At 44.5% G+C, this 12,121-nt stretch overlaps 1 protein-coding gene across 2 annotated transcripts in view; it reads right to left on the bottom strand.

The window, feature by feature from the left end:
- LOC111856746 (ras-related protein Rab-26-like) overlaps window positions 1-12,121 on the bottom strand; it is a 65,753-nt gene that overhangs the window by 51,676 nt on the left and 1,956 nt on the right. The window contains exons 1-2 of one of the 2 annotated variants that reach the window (XM_023836956.2): window positions 11,420-12,109; window positions 9,470-9,580 (exon numbers count right to left, since the gene is read on the bottom strand). In XM_023836956.2, the coding sequence (XP_023692724.1) occupies window positions 9,470-9,580; window positions 11,420-11,428 (120 nt within the window). In that variant the 5' untranslated portion in view covers window positions 11,429-12,109. Of the gene's footprint in view, window positions 1-9,469; window positions 9,581-11,419; window positions 12,110-12,121 lie in introns of those variants that run through there. The other variant, XM_023836955.2, reaches the window with a different exon arrangement.

A 12,121-nucleotide genomic window follows, 5' to 3' on the forward strand; every position in this document is an offset into this window, starting at 1 on the left:
CATTATTCATTTCAAGCATCTGGAAGTTCAAACGAAATCTCCCTTGCACACTTTAGCCAGTGCAGTAAACTAGTGTCCTGGCAACCAGTGCACGAAGAATACTTCCCTGGCACAAGGATGCTCTTTTCCACGAAGCACCAATGAAACACTAAGTCTTAATGGAGGGCACAGATGCATGCAGAGGAATTTGTAAATTAAGATGGAAAAACTAAGAAAATTAAAATCACCCATGGGCTCATTTAGCAAATGGGATTCCAGAGTCAGGGATCAATGAGACTGAGGATTCTGTGACAGTGTCTCTAATACAAGTGGTCAGGGTTACAGAGGCAGGTCAAGGTATCGTGTCCCACTCCATCACCATCAATTTGCAAACCAAGGCTGACTGACATGAGGCAGGCTCACAGTGCCCCAATGGTGCCGAGACCAATCACTCCTCCCTGCCGTTTGAGGCGGCCATCTTTACCTGCAGGGGACAGGCTGTCTCACTTACCAAAACTGATGGTTTAGTGTCACCTGGAAAGCAAATGAAGTGAGCAGTGCTGGGCCGCTAGCCTTCAGCAAACCCACGTCCCTGTGCTCCCAAGATGCCCACCCATCTTCCAGTGACGCAGGCGCTTGGTACGAGCTCCCAGTGACTCTCATGGAGAATTACATTTAATGTATGTGACAGAGCGCAACACGTCTGTCCCTGTAAATTAGTGGTTTCTCCGCTAATTATGAACAGAATACATTAGGGCATGCTTTAGTTTATTATAACTTACTGATGTTGCCGGTGTTAGTCTTTCGGGTGTGCTCCAGGAAACCAGAATGCAGGTCGGGTGAAGTTTTTCTGTGTTCAGGTCGCGCTTTACGGTGGGAGAGCTCATTAGAGCAGGGGGGGTGAAGTATGGTATTTTTAAATTAATGTCGTGTTACTTGATGTTTTATGCCTTAATACAGTGGGTCGGGAATGTATACGGTGCAGGCAAAATGTGTAATATGGTAAAGGCGTGTGTTTGACAGTTGATTGATTGGCGAGTGATCAATGGTATTGCCTAGCATTTTAAATATGTCCTGCGAAGCTCAGTCGAGAGATTGCCTCTGCCGGGAGAGGAAGTATGGGCTTGTGCTGCATTGTGTCCTGCTGGTAGTTTAAAAGGAAATTAATACAGGAAGTGTCTCTTTTTTTTTTTGAAGACCTCTGTGCAGCTGTCTATCATTCTGTTCTGACCCACTTCTCTGCTCGGGCACACCCCTTTACAATGTATTTGGAAGATGCTTTTATCCAAAGTGTCAGACATTTGAGAAAGAAGGGTCAGACTGTCCCTGGAGCAACTGGGCGATAAGGATGTTATTCAAGGGCCCAATGGTAACCCACTGAAGCGTACACTACTCCAGTGTTTCTCCGTTCTCGGACACCCACAGGCTCCCAGCAAAAACATGAACTGTCTGTGGGAAGTGCTGTACTTCTCCCATAAGTACATGAATTACACAAAGGTGGGGGACAGATCATGGTCTGCTTCCTGTGCTTGGTGTTCATTCCCCATGTGTGTGTTTTGGAGACAAAGAATGCAATGTAACAGTCAGACACTGGAAGTATGGTTAGGTAGATTGTTAGGGGAACAAGCTAGTCAGTGGTCACCGGTTGAACAGTTAGTATACACTGAAAGAGGGACTGGATAAGACAGACTCCATCTAGAATGAAAAACATACCCATTCACATCATGGCAAAGGTTGCAAAGGGGTGGAAAATTTCTGGAAACTTTCATTCCATGGGAAGTTAAGCAGGGAAATTTAGGAAATATTCCAAGTTGGAAACTTTCTATGGCAATTAACAGGAAAATTCCCATGACTGAGCTAGTATATCAAGGTTATGAATTTTACTTTAAGGCCGTATATTTTTCATGTCCCACATCCTTCAGGAGATAGCAAGTGGGAATGATTCTGACAGGTTTCTGACTGGGGGGGGGGGGGATCATGTACCCTTCAGAAGGGTGAAGCAGATCTCCCTGGATCTGGATCGATAGCAGGGAGAAACCCCAGAAGGAAACAGACAAAGCAACCTGCTTCACAGTGAGACTCCAAAGCCTAGTTTGAGTCCAAACGTCCCAGAGAAGTCCACCCCTACACAGGGCTAGAATCAGTGAGGTCGGTCTGCTCACAAGGTGGGCTCACTCAGGCTGGTACAGAAATAGCTTTGCTGTCTATTTCTGTCCAGCCTTAAAATATTAGTTCCATCACCAATGCTTTTATAAAATGCACTTGGGAGAGTATTTCATATTGTGGAAATGTAGCACAAATATAAACCATCACTGAAGGAGGCATTTGACTGCATCAAATCACACTGCTGAAAACTTCTCAAAGAAAATGCATTAGATTTGCAGCAAGGTGTTTAAAGGTGGGAAATAATTTTGTGATTTAGACACACTCAGAAAACATTTTTTTCCTCCCAAAACCAATGTCATTTTAAATCCAGTGCCTGTGCATAGCTTACTCTTTCAGTGAATTTATCCATATCCTTTTGTATATTGCCCCAGCCTCACAGGAGGCCTTAAAGGTGCAGTTTCCAGTACCCTAATCCAGAGGTGAACATTTCAGGTCCAGTTGACTATATACCAGTTGAGTATAGTCACAGAGCACTCACCAAAATCTTGGTCTGGATTTTTACTTTCTTACCTTTTGGACCTGAAATGTCCACATCTGCCTACATCTAACAGTGGATCAGTGTGCTTTTGGTTGGGTTAGGGTTAGGTTAGGTTAGGGTTAGGTTATGTTAGGGTTAGGTTATATTAGGGTCACAGAGGAACACACTGCTTTTCCCTTGGGGGTCCATGCACAGAGGAACAAAGAGAAAGAGGCAGGGAGGCTTTCATAACCCGTGCCTTGTATACAGACAGCATGCAGATGATTCGCCTGAATGGAGAGGATGCTGACTGGTGTGTGTGCTCACTTTGGATTAATAAAGACCAGTCACATGGCTTTTGAGACTGAGGGCTCTAAACGACTCCTGGTGGAGACATAGGGAGCAGGAGGTTCTTTTTAAGGCAATTAGGTATGGAGTTTGGGAGAGCAAGGGTGAGAAGCGCAACCTCCACCTAGCCCCATTAAGTACTTGGATTCTCCCTGCCCTCTCCAAATGTCTGAACCCTCCAGCCATGATGTACCAGTTATACATGACGATGTGAGCTACCACTGCACTCCATACCTGGGGAGATTCCCACCAGGTCACTGAAGGGTGAATGCTAAATCTACAACAATGGTCATTTTGTGACACTATGAAGCATACATACTGTAGCTGTCCGGGAAAAAAGAAAACTCAGTCAGGGTTTTTATTAAGTTTCCTGTGGTAATTGTGCATGCGGGGCATTCACCTTTAGAAAAATACATTGAACTGAGAAGTATTTAAGTCGTCATCGTTCACATGGGAGATGGTCCGATTCAAAGCGAAGAAATGCAACTCTGTTGGTGAACCGATCACCTGCTGAGCAACGGAGTGAAGGATCTCCAGTCCACAACCACTCAGAGCGTACTGCTGGAGAATGGTTGCCGTGGTGACAGGAGCTGAAAGCATCACGGCGGCAGCACCCCCGCCCCCGCCCCTGAAGAGTTCAGCCACTCAAAGTCATGTGACTAGTTAGGTAACAGATTAACCTGAACTAAACCTATATGGTAGGTGAATGCCTCTGATACTACGAAACCAAAACCTGAAGTTACCACTAGCATGGCTTTCATGAAAGTCCAAGATAAAGAGTGATAGTTAACTAAGCCTGTTGTGTATCTTACCTTTCAGAAATTAATTTACCTTCAAGTGCACCTTTGCTATTACAATAAGTTGCCTTTAAGATGCTCAATTTGCTGTTTACTTAAAATTAATCTTGACATCTTTTCATACCGTGATTCCTTATGCATAATGGGGTGTTACATTTGAGAAAAAGCTTGGTGTTTTTGGTCTTTGGTTTGCTTAAAGACAGAGAAGAGTGCTGGAAATAATGGCTGCGCTGTTTAATGAGCAGAGGTGTGAAGCATCAGCGTGACGCAGCCAGACAGGAAAGCGGCATGAGAGTGTGTGTCGCCACTGGCATGCCCTCACGGCCTCGACGCCTCTCGCTGGCCGTCTCAGAGCCCACGCTTCACCTCTGCAAACCCGGAGAGGAGCACCAGACAGAGCAAAGCCATATTGATTTGCGGATTCATTCAGTACCACGTACGCCTTCGTCTCGAAGCTGAAACGGACCTATGCTGGAAACTGGAGGAAATGTGGGCACATTTGTGTGCGTCAAGCAGAGAATGTGAATGAGTGTGTGTGTGTATGTATATATATATATATATATATATATATATATATATATATATGTACACACACACGCACACTACGTTATGGGGACCAAATGTCCTCACAATGTCATAAAACCTGTTATTTTGCCATTATGGGGACTATTCTTTCAGTCCCCACAAGGAGGAGCTCAGTTTGGGGTAGGGTTTGGGTAGGAGTTAAGATTGTTATTCATGGGATTAGGGTTTTTCCCCATAGAAACGGTGATGGACGGTCCCCACAAAGATACAGATACAAACGTACGTGCATGTTAGCATGTATGTGTGCACAAGCAAGAAGCTAACCGCTCAAAAATGTATATGCTATAGGGTCTTCAGTGAGGCCAAAGGGGATCTCCACTTAATAAACACAAACATGGGGTGAATCAGTGAGCCGCTTTGGCTTCAGGTCAAAGGTCAAAGGTCAATGATGCAGTAGGTGGTAATATGGCCCAAACCAAAACACCACCCCTGTTTGCCAGACCCCAGCAAACAGGAAAAACACACACAGCATTGAGTGATGGAATAGAATGGTACCTTCCTCTCCAGAAACTGGCTGTGAATAAGCAAGGTCTAGGGGGCAGAGTCTGTTGACAAAAGATTAGACTTTGGTAAACCTCTCACACGAGACTTACAGTATTCCTCTGGAGTAAGCGGGGAAAACCACAGTGAGCAGTACTTCAGGTGCTTTGTTCTGTTCCCTTGGGTTTGCCAGGCAGAGAGGACATGTTGTCCTTCCCTTCTCCTCTAGCACTCCTGCCTCTCACCTGGTTCCAGGTGACAGAACCCAACATACCAGGCTTTCAGACAATGACCTGTGATCTTGTTGAATTGAGAGGAACATTCCCTTCATCGTAGGCCCAAGCAATTTCATCTCATTGGTGGATTACCATGGTAACTAGGAGCTGTCAAGCGTTATTCCTGCCTGGAGGCGAATTCTCAGAAAGAGCACAAATTTCTCGAATGTTTTCGTTTCTGTTGAGCGGAACGATTTGTCAATGGCGTGTGTGTATTGCGTTGGCCATTTTGCACTTGCCCTTGGATAATTAACGTGATGGGGTTGAGCATACAGTTGATTGCTAAAAATGACAGTGATATGTCAGCAGGTAGATTTGACCATAGATTATCAAGATGATGCAGTTGACAGGGTTGTCTGGCTTAGGTTGGGATAAAGTAACAAGATCACTCACGAGTCCTTGAGTATCTCACATACAGGAGACAGCACACTGTTTGTGTGAGCACTGTCACAGTCTTATTTACACCACAGGCCTTTGAATCAACACTGCCAACAAAACACCTGAGGATAGCAGAGTGTAGTGCGGTATAACTCACCCTCAAAGGGAGGAGCTTGTAGATCTCACCCCGAAAAGGAAGCAGGGCTAAAGCACTCCAACAGTATTTGTCAAAGTAAGTAATCCTTGTGGAGCAGGACCCACATGATTAAGAGCATCCAGATGTAATTATGGAGACGGGGAGATATTACCTCATCTGATTTATCTCAGCTGTCCAATAGGAGGTCTGCAGCTTGTCTATATTAGAGAGCCAAATTACAGAGGGAACCAATTACTAAGTACAGTCAAAGAAGGCACGATTAGGGGATCACGGTGTATGGAAGGATAGGTACCCGCATCACATGAGTGCCGCAGGGATGAGAGCCCCCTGAATAAAGAGGGGGGGCTTGAAGTGATCCGGGGCCAAACCTCAGCTGCTGCTCTTCACCTTATAAACACCACAACTTATAAACATTTTATTCACACCTCAGGGAACTCAACTTTCCATGCACTTCCAAATGCAGGCCTGCAGCCTTAATACAGGCAATCTCACCAATAACTGTTTCCCAAAAATGGCCTTCATGACATGAAGAAAAAGACAAAAAATGAAACAATAGCAAGATTGATAACTCCTGACCACTGCTCTATTTTAGGGCATTACAGCATCAATGCCATGGAGAAAAACTGCATCCCCGCCGATAAACAGATGCAGTAAATCCTGCACTCAGCGGTCCAGCTGAAACAGTGGAGGAGTTTTGCGTTTCATTTACATTTATTTACATTTAATTAATTATCAAAAGCTTTTGTCCAAAGTGATATGCAAGTGAGGATCAGAGAACCAGATCAGCTAGCATCCCCGAAGCAACTGGGGTTTAGAGCCTTGTTGAAGAGGTCGACTGTGATATCTCTACTCCGCTGTCCGTGGGATTTGAACCCACAACCTTCCGGACATGGGCGCCAATCCATTATATGCTGAGATACACATCACGTGCAGGTGAAACTTTAAGCTACAGAGGAAGGGGGAAGCAAGAATCTGTAAATAACTGGTCTTGAAAACACATGCCGTGGGTCGGACCCCAAAGAAGCAACAGCAAAGCCGGGTTTGTCCGGTTCCTCTGCGGCCGTTGTCAGGTGTCACCGCCGGCTATGACAGCAGTGGCACTTTAGTCATGTGACGCCCAGAAAAGTCACACCATAAATGTGACGCCGCACAGTCCCACTGTCTCCATCTGCAGACAGTGCTAATGAGTGCTGATCTAAAATTACACCAATGCTCACATGCTCCATAATCACCGCTAGAGAAGATCGTGCATCCCAAGGTGTGGCTGGACGTACCGAGAGCGAGGCATCATCCATGCTGAGAATCCAGCAACCTTCTACTCAGCACAGAAGAGGTGCCTGTTAGAGGACTTTCATCTCCGTCTGAAACGTCGTCCTGTCTATAGACATTCTTCTCTTCCATCCCATTATGGATGCATGCACCTCTTGTTTCACATAAGTTCCTGCTCAAGGTCCTGTTACTATTTGTTTGCAGTATATCGTATTACTAGTACCACAAATATGTTTGCACTGCAAAACTATTACTAATACTATGAACAAAACAAGCAGACCACAGTGTGGATCTACCTAAAGGATTTTTAGTTGCATATTTGGTTCACTGTTAGCTGAACCTCAGGATAAAACCAGCACCGAATTAATGAGAGATGGCTTTGAGGCCTAATGACAGATTCTCAACGCAAGGAGACTGACAGTCTATTAGACGACAGTACTAATGTGGTACAGCATACAGCAAAAAGTAAACAAGTGACAGCATATAAGTACCTTGAGATGTGGAAACATACACACACACACACACACACAGAAAGTGAGGCAGCACGGAATGTGATGACAGCCACACAACAAAGGCATGCAGACAGAAAATCCATGAAAGATCCCACTCCTGCAGACGCACGATAGGAGACTGACCAAGAGCCAAGCTGAACCCCACGCGGGTCCAATGGAGACGTGGAGTGCTGATTCAAAGATGCTACAGAGTAAATAAAGGCAAGGTGAAAGGCACTGTCAACAGACAGGATTTCCATTTAAAACATGCGACCAGTACAAGTAAATCAGAGCAGAGACACGTACCCTGTTCCCCTCTCCTGGTCCATCAGGACCGAAACAAATACTATTTCCAAGTGTAAAGTTAGGAATACTAACTTTATTCAAGCTGGTTAGACTTGTAAAAGTGTGCCCTTCATTTTATGGGTTCTTAAATGTTCTTTACCATGTGTACAGATGATATAGACATATATTCAAAACTGAGGGCTCTTTCTAGACATTTCCTTCAGAACCCCTTGGGAATTGCTCCATTGATCTGGGGGGGGGGGCATTATAGATTATATAACCAAAGGGATATGAAGACCCCATTCATGAATAATTCTATAAACAAATGAATGGTTGTACAGAAGTGACTTTCCACTTGGCACCATCACAGGACCCCATCTTTCCAACAAGTCAGTTCCCCACATTGCTGCCCTACTAGAGCTGTCTTGATCATCCAGAAGTGATGCAGTTGTGAAGGATAAAATGTCTGGGAGCAAGTTCAGTTAAAGTGCTAGGGCCACAGGAGTCACAGACAGGGACCTGATAACCCAACATCAACACCCAATCTGAACGACAGCAGATCTCACCAGCAACATCCCAATGTCCAATGGAAAGCCTCCCCAGAAGAGCAGAAGCTATTATAGCAACAATGGACTGACCAACTTCAAATTTATACCCATGGTTTCAGAATGAGACGCTGGACAAGCTGGTGAAGTCCAGTGAAGTAAAATTCCTTATAACATATTCAGAAAAATTTCAACGTCTTAGCATCCCTGGTGACCTTTCTGCTAATACATCCGCTTTAACCGGATAGAGACACAGTTAGCAATCTGAGATCAGGAATCTCACCTGCTGCTGTGCAGCCCAGTTCCTTACCTTGCCTAAACAAGGCCATTAATTATCATTACAATGAGGCCCCTAATTACTCCCATTCTTTACAGCTAGCGGGCAGTCAGGAAAGTGGCACACAGGACATGCCAATTATGGAGAAGAGGGAGGGTGAAAAAAAAAGATACAATTACATCACACACCAGCGGCAGTAAGAGTTCCAGCTAAGCAACCCACTTTGGTTTCAAACACATAAACAGGGCCACCGTTCAAAGAGCAGATTTAAAAACAATCAGCCATTAACAAACCCATTAAGTCGTCACTCTGCACAGATACTAGTGCCTGTTGGCAAACATCTCAGCCTTGTTGCGCAGCCACTTCCCCAGTCTGGCCCAAACATTATCTGGCCTTTTAAGAAATGAGTGGTTCCTAATCAGCAGCGACGGATGAAGGGAAAGAGTGCTGAGTGACGAAAGTAAATTTGTCTAAAGACACATAGTAAACAAAGAGCGAGCATGCAGAAACTATCAACAATCCATTCTGCATATCACACACAGTTCATTTAGCTATATGCCTTTGGACGGGGGGAGAAAAACTACATGCACAAGAGGACGACACACGACCGAGGACGACTCAAGACCGAGGACAACACACGACCGAGGACGACTCAAGACCGAGGACGACACACGACCGAGGACGGCTCAAGACCGATGCGTCCTTGATATTTGGGGCAAGAACGACGTCTGGGGATTTTTACCATCCTCTGTACTTCTGCTCTTGAGTATTGGAGCTGTACTTCAGTAATGGAAGACGACGTAAAATGGGTACTTGAGAACACAAGAACGGCCGAGTGTGCATTCTGATAAACAGCCAGGGTTAGGGCTGGAAAAAGAAACTTCAGAAAAAAAGAAATTTAAACACAAAAAAATACAGAAGCCAGCATGTGTCCTTCATTTTCTGTGCCGTGTGCCTGCATTAGGCGTGTGTGCACGTACCCTGAAGTCGATCCCCACTGTGGAGATGAAACTCCCAGCCAGGAAGGCGCCGTCCTTGAAGCGCACCAACAGGCAGGTCTTCCCCACCCCAGAGTCTCCCACCAGCATGACCTGCCCGGGGCGAGAGAGACAAGCTTATCAAGAAACATGGACGCTGACTTAGACATCACAGCACCTCCAGCAAAAATAAAGAAATAAATATCACACCAGCATGTTCAGCCTTAGCTTAGCCTTCAGCCCGATGACATAAAGGCTGATTATTTACTGCAGTACCATGTGGTCAGTGCAGGAAATTAAACATCTGGGGGGCATTCACAGTATGTTGGGGGTATGTTTTAAGAACAGCACTGTCAACAGAGAGGATTTCAAACATGCGACCGCTACAGGTAAATCAGAGCAGAGACACATTCCCGGTTCCCCTGTCCTGGTCCATCAGAAAAGTTTCTGTTTTTAATGTGAAATGTACCCATCCTAAAATGCATAAAGAAATCACCACCTTATGCCAACGAGTAATTGTACTACTGCTGTTCCAAAGATAAGTGTGCAATCATCTCTATGTGTATAGAATACCATCTGTATGTGAGAGAAAGCAGGAGATAGTTTTAATTATTTAGGTGTTTACTTAGCTCACAATAGCTTTTGTATATAAGTATAATGCATTAGTTAATAGATAAAGTGAAAACTTCATCCCAGGTTTTCAAATGAACTAGTTTATGGTCTTTTTTTAAACATCCTCTTTAGAAACTCTTGAAGGTCTGTTAAAAATATTTGGGGAAATAAAAAGCAGTGCTTTACAACAGAAACGCAAACTGGTCTCTTCGACAAAATAAAACAAATATCGCAGATTACGATATTTTAAACCTGTGAGCCAGTAATATTTTAAAATGAAATTAAACAAGTATCAATTAATCTTCACCTCCCTGACCTATGCCGTGACATGTTTACTGAATGGGTTGATTTTAGCTGTGAATTCTGGGAATCTCTGCAACATCATGACCTAAGCTGTCATATTTTTTACGACTAGGAAGGAATACCATTGGTTTTTAACACATAAAACCTGTTAACGGTATTGTGTCTCATTTTGAAAATATCGATATACCGTGAAAGTTCCTGCCCAGCCCCAGGTGACTGTAAAGGCTGTTGATTGGTGGGTGGCAAAGCAATGGATAAGCAGACGATCCATACTGTAGCTATGCTCCCAGCTCAGATCTGTTTGTTTGTTTTTGGATGAACACCTTTATTAAAAAACAAAACTGGTCACTGCCAGGTATCATAACAGCATTACACAGTAGTACATAGTTACATTACATAAAGTTATGTACGTACGTACTGTGAAAACAGCGCTGTTTGTATGAGTGTGTGTTAGAGACAGAAATGGAAATTAAATTAAAATAAATATTTTAAATAATGATGGTTAAATGTAACAGTTCTTCTTTCTTTTTTTCCCCCTCGAATTCTTGTGGGCAAATTTTTGCTCCTCAATCACAGTTTTTAGGGCCATTCTGATATTTCTTGGGGCATTCTTGCCCTTTGCCCCATTATTTTTGACACTGCATGTAGTACTAGTGTATAATACAGTAATTTCTTTACAGGGAAAAAAAATAAATGCAAGCGTAAACGTAGCTTCCACTCCCCCATTTATTTTAGGCTAATGCTGTTTGGCTATCGAGCATATTGGCACCAAGCAATTTTGTGTTAGATCATGGTGGCCCAGAGGTTGAGGTCAGTACTCCAGAAGAATAGATATGCTGTCAATCCATAATCAGGTTTGCTGGGGAGTTGTAGCTTATGAACCACCCAGGTCTACTCATTGGGGGATGGGGAATTCAACCTTGAAAGAACACCGGTTACATCCAGTAAGCTCAGGGGAGGGGAATATATCAGTCAAATCACAACTCGACACATATCCATCCCAGGAAAGCCATTTAACCAGGATGTTCCTTGTCTTACATTATTCATCACCACTGGCTCCAGACTTGTGAAATGCCGTTGGATCTCCCAGCTGTTCCGTCCTTATCGGAAGCCTGCCAGACATCTGAGACTCCAGTCAAGCTAAACTGCACATCATGTCGCAAAGACGTTCAGCTGGTCAATGGCGCTAAGCAACAGCTACTTTTTAGAGATCATGTACAGCTACATTCAAGCCTAAGATTTTAAAACACTGAGATTAAAAATACATAAACACAGCAAGCAGCCATTCATCCCCAAGCTTTGATCATGTGGCAGCCAATTGAGAACCTCTGCCAGCAATGATTTGCATTTTAGTCTGCTTCGTTTATGGAAATGCACGGAAAATTGAGGTTCGGACTTAACCGCTTCTGGGTGGGTTGTTTTGCAGATGTGGCCAACCAGACCACTGGCAGTGTGCAGTGAATAAGCAGGCCGGCGGTTGCAGTGAGTTAGCAGGCAGGCGGTAGCAGTGTGCAGTGAGTAAGCAGGCCAGCGGTGGCAGTGTGCAGTGAGTAAGCAGGCCGGCGGTGGCAGTGTGCAGTGAGTAAGCAGGTCGGCGGTGGCAGTGTGCAGTGAGTAAGCAGGCCAGCGGTGGCAGTGTGCAGTGGGTAAGCAGGCCGGCAGTCAGGAAAATCGACACTTTTGCTGTTCCGCATCAGCTGTCTCCTACAAGGTCTGGATTGAAGGTGCAGCTTGTGTAGG

Source organism: Paramormyrops kingsleyae, chromosome 22 (genome assembly GCF_048594095.1).
Source record: "Paramormyrops kingsleyae isolate MSU_618 chromosome 22, PKINGS_0.4, whole genome shotgun sequence".
NCBI classification, from domain to species: Eukaryota; Metazoa; Chordata; class Actinopteri; order Osteoglossiformes; family Mormyridae; genus Paramormyrops; species Paramormyrops kingsleyae.